The 18,739-nt window shown below is 52.8% G+C and overlaps 1 protein-coding gene across 1 annotated transcript; it reads right to left on the minus strand.

Annotated features, from left to right (window-relative positions):
- Positions 1–387: 387 nt before the first annotated feature.
- Positions 388–18,417, minus strand: LOC140715963 (proteolipid protein 2-like). Its single transcript, XM_073028577.1, has 5 exons — positions 18,194–18,417; positions 5,925–6,080; positions 4,984–5,076; positions 4,131–4,224; positions 388–442 (listed from the first exon to the last, which is right to left on the minus strand). The coding sequence occupies exons 1-5, from the start codon at positions 18,299–18,301 to the stop codon at positions 420–422; spliced, it is 474 nt and encodes a 157-aa protein (XP_072884678.1). The 5' UTR covers positions 18,302–18,417; the 3' UTR covers positions 388–419.
- Positions 18,418–18,739: the final 322 nt, after the last annotated feature.

The following is an 18,739-nucleotide window of genomic DNA, read 5'->3' on the forward strand; positions in this document are numbered from 1 at the left end:
AAGTCGGTGATTTGCCAGACATCGTCCAAGATTACAGCAACGATTTTGATCAGGTGGGTGGATCATTGGCATTTATTCCGGGCGAGGGTGAGGTCGTCCGGGAAGTCAGATAAGGCCACAGATACAGTAATTGGCAGGGTGCGCTAAATGTTTTTTTTTAAAAACGAACAGAGAGGGTTCATGGTTCTAGGAATTAGGTCAGACAATGGGTAGGATGGCGAACGCGGTTTCGTGCTAGCGTGCTTTCATTGGCATTGGATGCAATGGGGGGGAGGGGGCAGAATTAAGACATGTGAGATCGGGACGTGTTCCTGAGTCGTTATGTCTGGCAGTGCTGGCTTCTGGAGCCAAGAGTCCGGAGCTCCTGTTCCAGGATTCCTCCTCCTCCTCCTCCTCCTCCTCCTCCTCCTCCTGCGGGGTTACGGCGAGTTATCGGAGGGCTCTGTGGAGAGACAAGGAAAGTGGTGAGGGAGCAAGCGTCTATCAGCCAGGGCAGCCTCCTCCTCGCCCTTTCACCGCGATAGCAGCCAAATGTTCTTGGAAGGGGGTGGGTGGAGTCCCAGCTAAGGGCATCGTCGCAGACAGGGAGGGTCAAATGGGAGCCACATTACACAGAAGTAGGAGGGGTCTCCAACCCCCCCCCCCCCCCTTCCCCCACAGAGGGACCAGAGAAGCACTCAGCGACAAACCGAAGCCCAATCCCCAGTTCCCCGCTGCTCGCTCCTGCAGAGCTCCCTCTGGAGAGATCCAGTGCAGACCCTGGCCCTTCGGTCCACCATGTCTGTGCTGGCCCGTCGGCCACCCTATTACACCAGGCGCAAATGATCTACCAAGAGAGAGCAGGGAGCGCGCCCGCCCTCATCACTCGGGGCAGCAAGTTCCAGTGGTACTAGAGTGTGCACAGGCCGCTCGGAGTATTGTGTGCAGTTGTGGTCATCCGGCTCTAGGAAGTGTGTGGGGGCTTTGGAGAGGGTGCAGAAGAGATTCAGCGGGATGCTGCCTGGATTACATAGAACATAGAACAAGACAGCACAGTACAGGCCCTTCTGCCCACAATGCTGTGCCGACACTTAAACCCTGCCTCCCATATAACCCCGCACCTCAAATTCCTCCATATACCCATCTAGTAGTCTCTTAAACTTCACTAGTGTATCTGCCTCCACCACTGACTCAGGCAGTGCATTCCACGCACCAACCACTCTGAGTAAAAAACCTTCCTCTAATATCCCCCTTGAACTTCCCACCCCTTACCTTAAAGCCATGTCCTCTTGTATTGAGCAATGGTGCCCTGGGGAAGCGGCGCTGGCTGTCCACAATATCTATTCCTCTTAATATCTCATATACCTCCATCATGTCTCCTATCATCCTCCTTCTCTCCAGAGAGTAAAGCCTTAGCTCCCTCAATCTCTGATCATAATCCACACTCTCTAAACCAGGCAGCATCCTGGTAAATCTCCTCTGTACCCTTTCCAATGATTCCCCAGCCTTCCTATAGTGAGGCGACCAGAACTGGACACAGTACTCCAAGTGTGGCCTAACCAGAGTTTTATAGAGCTGCATCATTAGCTTATGACTCTTAAACTCTATCCCTCAAATTATGAAAGCTAACACCCCATAAGCTTTCTTAACTACCCTATCTACCTGTGAGGCAACTTTCAGGGATTATAGGGCGTGACCTACAGTTGCAAGTTTGTAAACCCTTTGCAACTGTCTGGTTTTCTGCATTGATGACTCTGATCTTCATCTAAGTCACCTGGAACTTGCATGACTGACAGCAGAGAAAAGCTGAGAAGAAGCTACTGAAATAATGAAGGAAGCCATGCACACTGTCGGAGATGGAGGACCTGCAATGCTGCCCTAGATGCAAGGGGAGTAATGGGCAGGGGGAGTTTATCCAGGGGGTGACAAGCAGCAGTTCGAGCTCGGTGTCGGGGGAGATCATTCAGAGTGAGTGGGTTAAGGGGGTGGAAGTTCCCTAAGGGTGACAAGGAGAGGGAAACAGTACAGCGTGAGAGGCAGGAAGGAGTTCAGCAGTGTTGGGGAATTTCTGTGTCAGGGGTAGTTCAGGGTGAGTGCGGCTGGGCGAGGGGGGAGTTCAGATTTGGGGTGATGGACAGTGGGGAAAAGGTTCAGCATGGGAGGGAGGAATTTCAGCATGGGGGGGGTGGAGTTCGGGACGGGGCAGTTCAGTGTGAGCGGGTCAAGAGTGGAGGTTAGCCTGATGGCGACAAGTGGTGGGGGCAAAGTTCTTGTGGGATGGGGGGTGTAATGAGGACGGCGGTGTGAGTTCAGAGTACGGGTGACAGAGGAAAGAGTTCACAGTGAGTGGGGCAGGGGGTCAGTACAGCCTGGGGGGGGTTGGTCAGGGAGTAGGGGAATGGTTCAGCGTGGAGGGGCCAGTTCAGTGTGGGGGTGTAGGAGAAAAGAGAGCTCGGAGTGGGAGTGGTGGAGGAAAGAGTTCAGTGTGAGTGGGGCAAGGGGGTGCCAGGGATAGAGGGGCAGTGTTCAGCTGAGAATAGTATTCAGGGCGGGGCATGACGGAGGGCGCAGTATAAGTGGGATGGGTTTCAGTATGAGTGCCTGGGGCAAACAGGGAATGGGGAAAAGAGCAGCATCAGGGGAGTCATTCCAGGTGAGTGGGGTACAGCTGGTCCGTACCCTAGAGGGCCAGGGAGTGAGGCTAGAGTTCAGCGTTCAGAGGGCAGTGAAGTGTGAAGGTCACAGTAGGAGTTCAAGGTGCTGGGTGACAGGATGGGTTGGGGGGGGAGGATTTCAGGGTGGTGACAGCAATGTCAAAGTAAATTTTATTATCAGACTATATACGTCACTATATAACCATATAACAATTACAACATGGAAACAGGCCATCTCGGCCCTTCTAGTCCGTGCCGAACGCTTACTCTCACCTTGTCCCACCAACCTGCACTCAGCCCATAACCCTCCATTCCTTTCCTGTCCATACACTTATCCAATTTTTTTTAAATGACAATATCAAACCTGCCTCTGCCACTTCTACTGGAAGCTCGTTCCACACAGCTACCACTCTCTGAGTAAAGAAGTTCCCCCTCGTGTTACCCCTAAACTTTTGCCCAACTCTCAACTCATGTCCTCTTGTTTGAATCCCCTACTCTCAATGGAAAGCCTATCCACGTCAACTCTGTCCAGCCCCCTCATAATTTTAAATACCTCTATCAAGCCCCCCCTCAACCTGCTACACACTCCAAAGAATAAAGACCTAACTTGTTAAACCTTTCCCTGTAGCTTAGGTGCTGAAACCCTGAGATTCATTTTCCTTTGAGTAGACTCAGCAAATCTATAAAATAATAATTGTAAACAGGATCAGTGAAAGATCAACCAGAGTGCAGAAGATAAACTGTGGAAATACAAATAAACAGCAATAATTCACGAGAACATGAGATAAAGAGTCCTTAAAGTGCGATCATTGGTTGTGGGAACATCTCAATAGATGAGTGTAGTTATCATTTGTTCAAGAGCCTGATGGTTGAGGGGTAGTAACTGTTCTTGAAGTGCTGGTGCTAGTCCTGAATTTCCTGTACCTTCTACCTGATGGCAGCAGCGAACAAAAAAAGAGCGTGGCTTGGGTGGCGGGGATCTCCGAGGGTGGGTGTTGCTTTCCTGCAACAGGATGGTGGGTGGCAGGGGGCGGAACTGGAGTTCAGGGTTGACGAGGGAGCAGGCAGAGGTTGTTGAGGAGTTCAGCATTGGGAGAGGTATCTCCACACACCCTGACATTGGGAGAGGTATCTCCACACACCCTGACATTGGCGTGACTATTTCCTCAGCCCCTCCACCACAACGTAGCCGGGTGGCACCGGACTTCGGAGCGAGGGCTCCCGAGTTCGAATCCAGCCGGCTGGCTCCCTGGCACGCTTTCCATCCACGCCGGGTCGAGCGTCGAGCTAGCAACTCGACCTCGTAAAAGTAAGAAAGAAAAGACGTCGTCACGACGGCATCCCGATGACTCCACTCGGAGATAATGGCTTCCTTCTTCTCCACCACAACGGGAGTCCCTGTAAACCCGCGGAAAGCTGGGGAGACGCAACTCATCCCGCCTCCCCACCCCCTGGCAGAGACCCACCCACCTCCCCGCCCCCGCCCCTGCTTCTGACCTGTGGGCGCGGGAGTGTGTCGTTTCAAATTCAACATCTGGAAGGTTATGTAACCGTCGTAGGCAAAGATGGCAGCAGCTAGTAGGGAGAGAACCTGGGAGGAGCAGGAGGAGCAGGAAGGGCCGGCAAGGATGGGGGAGGAAGGAGAGATTGGGGGGAGAGGGGTGAGGTGGTTGGTGTTGGGGGAGAGGGTGGACAAAGAGTGCATCGGAGAAGTTAAACACTGAATAACACTGGTCCCATCCCCATTGTCTCAGTGATCAGTCATCCCCCCCTCATGGCTATTCCCTAGTGCTCCGCCCCCTCATAAAACAGCAGCAAAGAGCAAACTGCCCCACTGTGGTGGGGGCAGTGGAGAGGGCCCTGCCTCACTGTGGTATGGGTGGCAAAGAGCGTCCTGCCCTGCTGAGGGAGGGGTGGAGAGGAAGGATCTCCCTCTACCAAGGGAGAGGCAATGGAGAGGGAGCACAGTGCTGAGGGAGGGGCGGCAAAGAACGATCTCCCCCTCCAAGGGTGGGGTAGAGAACAGGGACCTCCACTGCCACAAGATGGGAGACAAAGAGGCATCTGCATGTCGTGGGTAAGGGAGAGCAGAGGGGGAGCTCCCAGTTGCATGAAGGATAGTGAGAGGGACCTTCCCCCACCCACCCCCGCTGCAGAAGGGTCTGTGAAGGGGAATCTCCACCATCACAGTGAAGGCCACGAGAAGGGACCCCCCCAGCCGTGGGAGGTGTGGTGGGATGTTGACCCTCACTCACAGTGTTGCCATCCTCCAAGCCCAAGCTCTGTTTGAGCTGGACATGTCTCTGCTGTACCACGCGCCTGGATCACCTCCCGCAACCCCTACACTTACCCCAGCAGCGATCGTGGCTCCGTACCCGTTGATAAGTCCAATGATCCCAATAATGATGTAGATGATCACGGCAATGCCGCACCGGATGAAGTCCTGCGTGGGGCGAGAGGGTAGGCATAGTCCACTCCATCCGACAGACAATCACAGAACCTTCAGCCTCATGTACTCCCTGCTGACCATGGGGTCCACCCAAAGTCAGTTGTGATGGGACACTCCCCACTTGCTTGGGTAGAGTTGATCCATGCACTCCACATCCACCACATTACCTCTTCCCCATCTACAAGTCAGGTGTGTGATGGGACACTCCCCACTTGCTTGGGTAGAGTTGGTCCATGCACTCCACATCCACCACATTACCTCTTCCCCATCTACAAGTCAGGAGTGTGATGGGACACTCCCCACTTGCTTGGGTGGAGTTGGTCCATGCACTCCACATCCACCACATTACCTCTTTCTACAAGTTGGAAGTGTGACAGGACACTCCCTACTTCCCTGGGGTGAATGCATCTCTAACAATTCTCAGTGAGCTCAACACCATCTGGGATAGAGAAGCCTGCTCATTTGGCCCAAAACACTCCCTCCCTCCTCCACGGTGGCAGCACTGTCTGATAAAACAGAAACACGAACCCTTACCCAGGACTATTCCAATATCTCCTCCTGAACCTGCCTCCCTCTCCCACCAAGGTCAGCGGGAGCAGAGGAGCTTCACCGCCCTCAGTTTTCCCCCTCCCTTCCAGAGTCCCAACTCGGGGATCAACCAGCCATTCTTTCACCATCAGAGCCTAGTGCCAGAACTTCTCCCTCCAACCCCACCCCGTGACTACACCGTGGAAGCTCCTTCCCCTGAAAGGAGCTTAGATCCCAAGGAACAAAAAGGAAGATTGGGGATCCTACAAGATCTAAAGAAGAAAAGGCAGAGGAGAGAGAAATGGGGACCTTACCGTGCAGGGCCAGTGGATGAAGGAGAGCGACTTGTCGTAGCCGTTCATGAAGATGATGAAGATAGCCAAGCTTAAGAAGAACTCGACGAGCGGAGCGGTCGTGTACCCGACTGAAACTGAGGCACAGAAGCAGATGAAGATGATCAAGCTGATCACCTGTGGGTGGAGAGGATCAACACAGGTAAGAATCCAGGTGAAAATTGCGGTCAATCCTCCCTGCCTCTCTCCAGACCAATGACTCCTCTCCTATTGTAATTGTACCACCTCTATGACGTCCCCTGGGCAGGTCTTTCTCTAGGTGAAACACTTACCCCTCAGGGCCCCTTTAAACCTGTGCCCTCTAGTTTTAGACTCCTCTAACCTGGGGAGAAAAAGAGTGTGACCATCCACCATATATACACTGCTTGTGGTTTTATCAACACCAAAGGGTAGCGGGGTAGAGATGCGTCTATCAAAGGAGGCGTGAGGCACTGCCATTTGTTAGCCTGCAGGTCACCTTTGGGCAAGGTGTCGCACCAGCTTATCCCTCCCACCCCGATCAGGGTCATGGTAAACCATGGGAGCAGGTGGTGGATGGTCATATGAGCAGCTGGGGCATATCGCAAGTGCTGGTTATAGCCACCCCTGACGCCAGACAGACAATCTCAGACGAGAATTGATAATGACTGTTGGGTCATTATCCATCTTGTAAAGGCACTGCCCCAATGGTAAACCACTTCTGTAGAAAAATTTGCCAAGAACAATCATGGTCACGGAAGGCCCATGATAGCCCACATCATACCACATGGTCGTAAAGAACAAACAATAAGGTCACCCCTCAGCCTCCTTCACTCCAGGGAAAACAGTCCCAGCCTGTCCAGCCTCTCCTTATAACTCAATCCCTCCAGTCCTGGGAACATCTTAGTGAAACTTTCTTGCGTCCTCTACAGCTTAATGACATCCTTTCTATAGCTGGGAGACCAGAACTACACGCAGTACTCCAAGTGCACGCTTACTGACATCTTGTAGAGCTGTAACATCTCAACTCCTGTTCTCAGTGTCCTGCATGATTATGCCCAGTGTGCCAACGTCTTCTTCACCACCCTGTCTACCTGCATCGCCACTTTCAGGGAACCATACCCTGCTGTTCACTGTGAAAGTCCCGCACTGTGTTTGACTTCCCAAACACAACCTTCATGCTTGCCTGAGTTAAACTGCATCTGCCGTTACTCGGCCCATCTCCCCAGTATATCTCAATCCCACACAGACCTGTCTGTGGACGCCTTCCAGAGGGATCGTTCAGCAAATACAGGTAGACAAGAGAGTGAAAGATCTCCAGCTGGGTGACCCTGGATTACAGTACCAATCTAGATAGCCTTACACCTGTGGGTGTATGACACATGCCCTTCAGTGTGTCTGCAGTAAGACTTGGGGGGGAAAAAACACCGCCTGTGCCTAAACATTACCTGGGTCTGGCTGCAGGACACTGAAAGGTGAATGGTTGTTTAACATTACAGAAGGACCTAGGTCAGCTAGGAAGGTGGGCCGAGGAACAGCAAATGCAGTTTAACTTGGACAAGCGTAAGATCTCGTATTTTGGGAAGATAAACCAGGGCAGGACTTACACAGTGAAAGGCAGGGCCTTGTAGAACAGAGAGACCAAGGGGTACGGTGCATGGGTCCCTGAAAGTGGTGTGACAGGTAGACAGGGCAGTGAAGAAGACGTTTGGCTCATCATCATTCAGGACATTGAGCTACAGGAGTTGAGATGCTACAGCTCTGCAAGGTGTCAGTAAGAGTGCACTTGGAGTGTTGTGTGTCGTTCTGGTCACATGGCTATAGGAAGGATGTCATTAGGCTGGAGCGAGAGCAGGGAAGATTCTCCAGGATGTTCCTGGGACTGGAAATATATTTATCTATTTATTCATCCATTTGTTGAGATGCAGCAGTGAGCCAAACACTTGCAGCACTGCCCCTGTGAGGGCAGCAGACCCTCAAGCCTAACCAATGTGCCTTTGGACTGTGGGAGGAAACCCATGCAGTCACAGGGAGAACGTACAAACCCCTCACAGACAGCAGCGGGAATTGAACCAGGGTCGCATTGTCCAAATACTACCCTACTATGCCTGAGTTACAAGGAGAGGCTGGACAATCCAGGGAGGTTTTCCCTGGAGTGAAGGAGGCTGAGGGGTGATCTTACAGAGGTTTATAAAACCACAAGGCTGTAGAGAAGGTGGACGGTCACAGTGTTTATCCCCGGGGTGGGGGAGTCTAAAACTAGAGGGCGCAGGTTAAAGATGAGAAGGGGCAGATTTAAAGGAGACCAGAGGGACAACTTTTTCCCCTCAGAGGATGGTCTGTATATGGAACGTGCTGTCAGAAGAAGCATTGGAGGCAGATCCATGAACAACATTAAAGCATCTCAATTCCTGTGCTCAGTGTCCTGAACAATGAACGATATTAAAGACTTAGCAAGATGTGAGCCAAGCACTTTTGTATAGCAGGGCGACAAGAACTGTACACAATCCTCCAGTGGGGTTTCAGCAATCCCCTCCTTTTTAAATGTAATTGTATCTGCCTCTGCCACATCTTCTGGCAGTTTGCTCCTTTGGCTCCGTGGATAAGGAAGGGAAGATAGTGACTTTACCACATTAGGAGTTGGAAGAGATTTGGTACGTCAACAAAAACTTCTCTAGACGTACTGTGGCGAGCAGTCTAACAGGCTGCATCACTGTCTGCTATATGGGCGGGGGTAGCTACTGCACAGGACCGAAAGAGGCTACAGAGGTTTGGAAATATAGTCGGCTCCATCTTGGGTTCTAGCCGACAAAGTACCCAGGACATCTTCAAGCAGTGGTGTCTCAGAAAGGCAGCATCCATTATTAAGGACCTCCAGTGCCCCTTTTCTCACTGTTACCATTAGGTAGGAGGTACAGGGGACTGAAGGCACACAACTCAGCGATTCAGGAACAGCTTCTTCCCCTCTGCCATCCGATTCCTAAATGGACATTGAACCCGTGAATGCTACCTCGCTTTTTTAATATATATTATTTGTTTTTTGCACAATTTTTAAACTATTCAATATACATATACTGTAATTGATTTACTTATTTATTACTATATTTTTCTTCTGCTTCTTTTTCTATGTTACGTATTGCAGTGAACTACTGCTGCTAAGTTAACAAATTTCAGCCTCATGCCAGTGATAATAAACCCGATTCTGATTCTGAAATCTGCCCTGTAAATCTCTCCAGCTCCTCAAAGAACTCCAGCAAACCAGGCAGAGCCTGATTTTCCTTCTCAGAATCTGCTGCGAATTTTTTTTGATTCTAAGTCTCTTTTTCAGGGAATGAGGAGGAAGTGAGGCAGGAGCTCTGCCCGTTCAGAAACCACCCATCCTCGCCCTCCCACCGGCAGCTGCCGTGCCTACGGAATTGGCTCTGTCCCACGTGCCAGCCATCGCCCTCTCCAGCCCTTGCACAACAGGGTCATTGATGTGAGGACACGCCCCCTGCAGCTACTGCCAGCAGTTAAGAACAGAGCAGGCCAGACAAACACACAGAGAGACACGTCCCAACGGCGGACCGGCACTAGAAGGTGGGGGGGAGGGACAGGACAGAGTGTGAGGAGGGAGTGGAGAGAGAGGGCGGAGGGGGAAGGGGGGTGTCGAGGCAGCAGGGGAAGGGGGAAGAGATGAGTTGAATGGGGAGAGAGGTCTGGTGTATAGGGGGAGCGAGAAGGAGGGGGTTGGGATGAGTGGAATGGGGGAGAGATGTGTGGAGTGGAGGGGGAGTGAGAGGGGAGGGATGAATTGGGGAATGGGAACAAGCAGTGACACAGAGAAGGAACGGTGAAGACAGAAAGATATCAGGAAGAAATGGAGGAGACACCCTTGAGGGACTGACCGTCAGGGTACAGGGTGAGGGAGGTATTGGGGGTGTGGGGGGCTTGTTGAGGGCAGGGGCAGCAAATAACGTGGGATGCAGGGCTGTCCCAGAACCCTGCATTTGGCCCGCATCTCTCTGAACTTTTCCTATCCATATACCTGTCCAAGTATCTTTCAAAGGTTGTTCCTGTACCTGCCTCAACCACTTCCTCTGGCAGGGTCGATCCATATTGTCACCAGCCTCTGGGTGAAAAAGTTGCCCTTCAGGCTCCTATTAAATCTCTCCCCCTCACCTTAAACCTGTGCCCTATACTTTTAGACTCCCCTGGCCTGGGGTAAAAGACTGTGACCTCCACCTTATCTACGCCCCTCATAGCTTTATAAACTTCTATAACGTCACCCCTAAGACTCCTCCACTCCATGGAGTCCCAGCCTGTCCAGCCTCTCCTTACAACTCAGTCCCTCCAGTCCCAGAAACATCCTGGTGATTCTTGCATGTCCATAAGACATAGTGACAGTATAGGCCATTCAGCCCATCAAGTCTAACTCCAAGTGTAGTCTGACCAATGTAAAGCTTCAGGGTTACATCGCTGCTTTGATCCTCTCAATGTGGATGCTCACATTGCATTTGCCTTCCTTACCACTGCCTCAACCTGCATGTTAACCTCTGGGAAATCCTGCACGAGGACTCCCAAGTCCCTTTGCACCTCTGGTTTCTAAATTTTCTACCTGATTAGAAAATAGTCTATGCCTTTATTCCTTCTACCAAAGTGCACGACACTGTATTTCATCTGCCATTTCTTGACCCATTCTCCCAACCTGTCTAAGTCCTTCTGCAGACTCCCTGCTTCCTCAGCACTGCTTGCCCTTCGACCCAGTTTGGATCGCTCGCAAACTTGACCACAGAGCCATCAATTCCGCCATCCAAATCATCGACACGTAACGCGAAAAGAAGAGGTCCCAACACAGACCCCTGCGGAACACCACTAGTCACCCGCATCAACCTAAAAGACTCCCTTTATTCCATATAACCACGTAACAATTACAGCACAGAAACAGACCAACTCGGCCCATGCCGAACGCTTACTCTCACCTGGTCCCACCAACCTGCACTCAGCCCATAACACCCCATTCCTCTCCTGTCCATGTACCTATCCAATTTTTTTTGTAAATGACAAACCCGAACCTGCCTCTACCACTTCTACTGGAAGCTCATTCCACACAGCTACCACTCTCTGAGTAAAGAAATTCCCCCTCGTGTTACCCCTAAACTTTTGCCCCCTAACTCTCAACTCATGTCCTCTTGTTTGAATCTACCCTACTCTCAATGGATAAAGCCTATCCATGTCAACTCTATCTATCCCCCTCATAATTTTAAATACCTCTATTAAGTCCCCCCTCAACCTTCTACACTCCAAAGAATAAAGATCTAACTTGTTCAACCTTTCTCTGTAACTCAGGTGCTGAAACCCAGGTAATGTTCTAGTAAATCTTCTCTGTAAAATTCCCAATCTTTGCCTCCTGCCACTCAGCCAGTCTTCTATCCATGCTATCGCAAACAAGAGAAAATCTTTAGATGCTGAATATCAGAGCAGCACACACAAAATGCTGGAAGAACTCAGCAGACCAGGCAGCGTCTAGGAAAAGAGTACAGTCGACGTTTCAGGCCTCCAGCATTTTGAGTGTGTTGCTTCTATCCATTAGAGTATCTTTCCCGTAAAACCATGGGCTCCTATTTTCTTTAGTAGCCTCATGTGTGGCATCTTTCCAAAGGCCTTTCTTGCCCCCCTTCCAGTTTAATGACATTCTTCCTATAGCAGGGCAACCAGAACTGCTCACAATACTCCGAGTGCAGCCTCACCAACGTCTTGTACAGGTGTAACGGGACGTCCCAACTCTTGTACTCAGTGCCCCGACCCATGAAGGCCAGTGTGCCAAATGCCTTCTGCACTGCCCTGTCTACCATGTAGCTACTTTAATGGAAACACGTATCTGTACCCATAAGACATAGGAGCAGGATTAATCAGGCCATTTGGCCCATCGAGTCAACCCTGCCGTGGCTGAGTTATTACCATTGATACTTCAACATTAAGAGGATTTCAGCATCCACCGCCTGCTCAAAGAGTGCATTCCATATTCTAACACTATCCGAGGGGGCAAAATACTCTCTTTTGGGCCCTGTGATGAACTCTGATGAGTGCAAATTGTCAGAGTTCATTACGGGGTCCATGGGCAGGACGAACTGTGAATGGCTGAGTCCTCGGCGGCATTGCAGAATAGAGGGACTCAGGGGTATCGTAAGCAGTTTTGGGCCCTGTATCCAAGGATGGTTTGGCATTGGAGAGCGCCCAGAGGAAGTTCACGAGAATGATTCCAGGAATGAAAGTTTACCATATGAGGAGCGTTTAAAGTATCTGGGCTTGTACTCGCTGGAGTTTAGAAGGATGAGGGCGGGGTATCTCATTGAAACCTATCGAATATTGAAAGGCCTCGATAGAGTGGACATGGAGAGGATGCTTCCTGTAGTAGGGGAGTCTAGCATCAGAGGGCACAGCCCCAGAATACAAGGAGATCCCTTCAGAACAGAGTCGAGAAGGAACGTCTTTAGCCAGAGATGAATCTGTGGATTCGCTGCTCTTGACTGACAGACTGCACAGGGTAAAAATGTTGCCGGGGCAGGAGGACCTGAGTTATATGGAAAGACTGAATACGTTAGGACTTTATTACTTGGAACATAAAATAATTGAGAGGAGATTTGATAGAGGGAAGCAAAATTATGAAGGGTATAAATAGGATAAATGCAAGCAGGTTTTTTCCACTGATGTTGGGTGGGACTACAACTGGAGGTCATAGTTTAAGTGTGAAAGGTGAAATGTTTAAGGAAAACATGAGGGGAAATTTCTTCACTCAGAGGGTCATGAGAGTGTGGAAAAAGCTGCCAGCGCAAGTGGTGCAGATGAGCTCATTTTCAATGTTTAAGAGAAGTTTGGCTAAGGACATGGTTGGAAGGGGTACGGAGGAGTATGGTCCCGGCGCAGGTCAATGGGATTAGGTAGTTTCAATGGTCCGGCATATACTAGATGGGCCGAAGGGTTGTAGTTTTCTATGACTCTATAGGCAGCAACACCTCCACCATGATTATCCACAACACCGGGTGCTCCACAAGGTTGCATTCTCTGTCCCGTCCCCCCCCCCCCCCCCCCCCGTCCCCAACAATCTGCTCCCTGTACACTCGCGGGTGCATGGCCAGATTCTACTGTAATTCTACCTACAAGTCTGCAGATGACACCACTGTCGTGGGCCGTGTCTCAAATAACAATGAGTCAGAGTACAGGATGGAGAGCTTCCTGACGTGGTGTCATGACAAAAAAAAACTTTCCCTTGAAGTCAGCAAAACGAAAGAGCTGGCCATCATCAGCTTACAGCTCAGCATGTCACGAAAACCAGCCTCGCCTCCACAGACTCTGCCTACACTTCCCTCTGCCTCACTAAAGCAGCCAGCATGATCAAAAACCCCCACCCACCCCAGACATACTCTCTTTTCCCCCACCAATCAGGCAGAAGGAACAAAAGCCTTAAAGCACGTCCCACCAGGCTCAGTAGAAGCTGTCTAGGCAGGATGGAGATATGTCTCTACCAAAGGAAGTAGAGAGAGCTCTTTCCCTGTAATACCTTACAGGTCACTCTTGGGCAAGGTGTAGTTTTAATCCTATCAGGGTCACATGAACCCACTGTAGCAGGTGGTGGATGGCCGTATGAGCAGCTGGTGGATGGTCTACTGGTGCAGGTGGTGGATGGTCTACTGGTGCAGGTGGTGGATGGCCGTATGAGCAGCTGGTGCACGTGGTGGATGGCCGTATGAGCAGCTGGTGCAGGTGGTGGATGGTCGTATGAGCAGGTGGTGCAGGTGGTGGATGGTCGTATGAGCAGGTGGTGCAGGTGGTGGATGGCCGTATGAGCAGCTGGTGCACGTGGTGGATGGCCGTATGAGCAGCTGGTGCAGGTGGTGGATGGTCGTATGAGCAGGTGGTGCAGGTGGTGGATGGTCTACTGGTGCAGGTGGTGGATGGTCTACTGGTGCACGTGGTGGATGGCCGTATGAGCAGCTGGTGCAGGTGGTGGATGGTCGTATGAGCAGGTGGTGCAGGTGGTGGATGGTCTACTGGTGCACGTGGTGGATGGTTGTATGAGCAGCTGGTGCAGGTGGTGGATGGCCGTATGAGCAGCTGGTGCAGGTGGTGGATGGTCTACTGGTGCAGGTGATGGATGGCCATATGAGCAGCTGGTGCAGGTGGTGGATGGCCGTACGAGCAGCTGGTGCAGGTGATGGATGGCCGTATGAGCAGCTGGTGCACGTGGTGGATGGCCGTATGAGCAGCTGGTGCAGGTGGTGGATGGTCGTATGAGCAGGTGGTGGATGGTCTACTGGTGCACGTGGTGGATGGTCGTATGAGCAGCTGGTGCAGGTGATGGATGGCCGTATGAGCAGCTGGTGCAGGTGATGGATGGCCGTATGAGCAGCTGGTGCAGGTGGTGGATGGTCTACTGGTGCAGGTGGTGGATGGTCTACTGGTGCAGGTGTTGGATGGCCGTACGAGCAGCTGGTGCAGGTGATGGATGGCCGTATGAGCAACTGGTGCAGGTGGTGGATGGTCTACTGGTGCAGGTGGTGGATGGTCTACTGGTGCAGGTGGTGGATGGCCGTATGAGCAGCTGGTGCAGGTGGTGGATGGCCGTATGAGCAGCTGGTGCAGGTGGTGGATGGTCTACTGGTGCAGGTGGTGGATGGCCGTATGAGCAGCTGGTGCAGGTGGTGGATGGTCTACTGGTGCAGGTGGTGGATGGTCTACTGGTGCAGGTGGTGGATGGTCGTATGAGCAGCTGGTGCAGGTGGTGGATGGTCTACTGGTGCAGGTGGTGGATGGTCTACTGGTGCAGGTGGTGGATGGTCGTATGAGCAGCTGGTGCAGGTGGTGGATGGTCTACTGGTGCAGGTGGTGGATGGTCTACTGGTGCAGGTGGTGGATGGTCGTATGAGCAGCTGGTGCAGGTGGTGGATGGTCGTATGAGCAGCTGGTGCAGGTGGTGGATGGTCTACTGGTGCAGGTGGTGGATGGTCTACTGGTGCAGGTGGTGGATGGCCGTATGAGCAGCTGGTGCAGGTGGTGGATGGCCGTATGAGCAGCTGGTGCAGGTGGTGGATGGTCTACTGGTGCAGGTGGTGGATGGCCGTATGAGCAGGTGGTGCAGCTGGTGGATGGTCTACTGGTGCAGGTGGTGGATGGTCATATGAGCAGCTGGTGCAGGTGGTGGATGGCCGTATGAGCAGCTGGTGCAGGTGGTGGATGGTCTACTGGTGCAGGTGGTGGATGGCCATATGAGCAGCTGGTGCAGGTGGTGGATGGCCGTATGAGCAGCTGGTGCAGGTGGTGGATGGTCTACTGGTGCAGGTGGTGGATGGCCGTATGAGCAGCTGGTGCAGGTGGTGGATGGTCTACTGGTGCAGGTGGTGGATGGCCGTATGAGCAGCTGGTGCAGGTGATGGATGGTCTACTGGTGCAGGTGGTGGATGGTCATATGAGCAGCTGGTGCAGGTGGTGGATGGCCGTATGAGCAGCTGGTGCAGGTGGTGGATGGTCGTATGAGCAGCTGGTGCAGGTGGTGAATGGCCGTATGAGCAGCTGGTGCAGGTGGTGGATGGTCTACTGGTGCAGGTGGTGAATGGCCATGTGAGCAGCTGGTGCAGGTGGTGGATGGCCGTATGAGCAGCTGGTGCAGGTGGTGGATGGTCGTATGAGCAGCTGGTGCAGGTGGTGGATGGCCGTATGAGCAGCTGGTGCAGGTGGTGAATGGCCGTATGAGCAGCTGGTGCAGGTGGTGGATGGTCTACTGGTGCAGGTGGTGGATGGCCGTATGAGCAGCTGGTGCAGGTGGTGGATGGTCTACTGGTGCAGGTGGTGAATGGCCATGTGAGCAGCTGGTGCAGGTGGTGGATGGCCGTATGAGCAGCTGGTGCAGGTGGTGGATGGTCGTATGAGCAGCTGGTGCAGGTGGTGAATGGCCGTATGAGCAGCTGGTGCAGGTGGTGAATGGCCGTATGAGCAGCTGGTGCAGGTGGTGGATGGTCTACTGGTGCAGGTGGTGGATGGCCGTATGAGCAGCTGGTGCAGGTGGTGGATGGTCTACTGGTGCAGGTGGTGGATGGTCATATGAGCAGCTGGTGCAGGTGGTGGATGGCCGTATGAGCAGCTGGTGCAGGTGGTGGATGGTCTACTGGTGCAGGTGGTGGATGGTCATATGAGCAGCTGGTGCAGGTGGTGGATGGCCGTATGAGCAGCTGGTGCAGGTGGTGGATGGTCGTATGAGCAGCTGGTGCAGGTGGTGAATGGCCGTATGAGCAGCTGGTGCAGGTGGTGGATGGTCTACTGGTGCAGGTGGTGGATGGCCGTATGAGCAGCTGGTGCAGGTGGTGAATGGCCGTATGAGCAGCTGGTGCAGGTGGTGGATGGTCGTATGAGCAGCTGGTGCAGGTGGTGAAAGGCCGTATGAGCAGCTGGTGCAGGTGGTGGATGGTCTACTGGTGCAGGTGGTGGATGGTCATATGAGCAGCTGGTGCAGGTGGTGGATGGCCATGTGAGCAGCTGGTGCAGGTGGTGGATGGTCATATGAGCAGCTGGTGCAGGTGGTGGATGGTCTACTGGTGCAGGTGGTGGATGGCCGTATGAGCAGCAGGTGCAGGTGGTGGATGGCCATGTGAGCAGCTGGTGCAGGTGGTGGATGGTCTACTGGTGCAGGTGGTGGATGGTCGTATGAGCAGCTGGTGCAGGTGGTGGATGGCTATATGAGCAGCTGGTGCATATCGCAAGTCCTGGTTGGGCGACCACAGATTCCGGGCTTTAGTGAAGAGTATTGATAATGGCTGGGGTCGGGGGGGATGGGGGGGGGGGGGGAAACGGAGCTTCACTCTTGTGAAAACACTGCCCGGAAGAAGACAATGGCAAACCAAAACTTTTCTGGAAAACTTTGCCCAAAACAATCGTGGTTAAAAGACCTCGACTGCCCACTTCATACGACACGGCCCATAATGATGATGAAAAGATTCCTTAGTATAAACAAGAGAAAATGATGGTGGAAATCCAAGCAACACACACAAAATGCAGGTGGAATGCAGCAGGCCGGGCAGCATCTATAGAAAGAAGCACTGTCCACGTTTCAGGCTAAGACCCTTCGATCCTTTCCATTCTCCAGCTCTTAGCTTCACCCCACCCCCTCTGCATTTCACATTTCCCCCTCCCACTTTCAAATCTCCTACTATCTCTTCTTTCAGTTAGTTCTGACGAGGGGTCTCGGCCCGAAACGCCAACAGTGCCTCTTCCTGTAGATGCTGCCTGGCCTGCAGCGTTCCACCAGCATTTTGTGTGTGTTCCTTTATAGTATGTTAAGATGGACTCTTGAATTCACAGTCTCCCTGGTCAAGACCATCCACTTTGCCGTTGACCCGCAGTGCACTCTCTCTGTGACTGTGACACTCTATTCTGCATTCTGTTATTGTTTTCCCTTGTTCTACCTCAGTGCTCCGCGTAATGATCTGATCGGTATGAGCAGTGTGCAAGACAAGATTTTCACTGGATCTTGGTACAGGCAACAATAAAAAAAATCAAGGTGGCACCATTGGTGTTCCAAGTATCATTCCCTCCTACTGAATGTCCTCACCTCTGATGGGACCCCCCCCACCCCCGGATTTCAATGGATGGAGGAGAGGGACAGTGGACCCCATCCGACCATCTGAGTCGCTCACCGCCCGCCTCTCCCAGCGAGAGCTGCCTGCGCCTCAGTGGTCCCAAGCCGCTTCTCCCTGAGGTCCTGCACGGTAGGTTAGTGTCTCCGCGGCAGGTGAGCAGATGGGCGGGAAGGGAGAGGGGAGGTGAGGCAGCGGCTGAGCTGTGTACAGTGGTTAGGAAATGACTCACTGTGCGCCTGAGTCATCAAAGCTCGATGGAAGATGGAGATGGGGGGGTAGGGAGAGGGAGAGTGAGGGAAAGGGGAGGGGAGGAAGTGGGGGGGGGGTTAGAGTGAGGGAAAGGAGAGGAGAGAGCGAGGGGAGGCAGTGGGAGGGGTGAAAAATGTTTAAGAGGGTGGGGATCATTGGTGAGGGGTAGGGCGTGTGAGGGATGAAGGCGAGACGTTATGTTACAGTTTGGAGGGGTAGGGTCGGAGGGTAAGGGGAAGGATGAAGGCTGGAATGGAGAGAAGGAGGGATGGAGGGCGGAACGGGAGAGAATGGAGGTGGGAGGGAAAGAGAATTTTTTTGCATATGGGAGCCAAGCGCTGTTCCGCGGAGCCCCTCCCCCGTGCCCGATACTCGTGCCACTCCCTCCCCGGTGCCCGGGCCGCTGCCTCTCACCATCTCCGCCAACAAGATGGTTCCTTTCCTGCTGCAGGCATAGGCTTTGAAGCGGTCGAGAATCCCGCCATCCTGATCGCCCGCTCCTTGCGACTCCTCTCCGGCCATGGTGTGTGGAACTGGGCGGGTTCTGGAGCAGGAAGAGGACAGGCGGGACGGAAAACTTACGTCGATTTCTCCTCACCGCAGCGCCTCTCCTCTCCACTCTCTTTAACTGCTTTTCACTCAACCACTCCCCTTTCCTCCTCCTGTTCATTCACACCTCCCGCCCCTTTTTTCATTCCTCTTAACCCTTTCTACACCCTCAGCCTCTCTACCTCTACCCCGTCCCCCTCCCTTTCCCTCCACCTCCCACTCACTACATCCTCACCCTCCCTCCAGCCCGTCCCACTTCCTGCTAAACCCTCCTCCACACCCTCTCTAACCCTTCTCCCTCCACTCCACCTTTCCCCCTCACTCCTCCACCCTCCCCACACCTCTACCTTCTGCCGCTCCACCCCCTCCACGCCTTCACCCAGTAGTAGGGTTAATTGAGTAATTAAGCTA

This window comes from Hemitrygon akajei, chromosome 24 (assembly GCF_048418815.1).
Source record: "Hemitrygon akajei chromosome 24, sHemAka1.3, whole genome shotgun sequence".
Classification (NCBI taxonomy): domain Eukaryota; kingdom Metazoa; phylum Chordata; class Chondrichthyes; order Myliobatiformes; family Dasyatidae; genus Hemitrygon; species Hemitrygon akajei.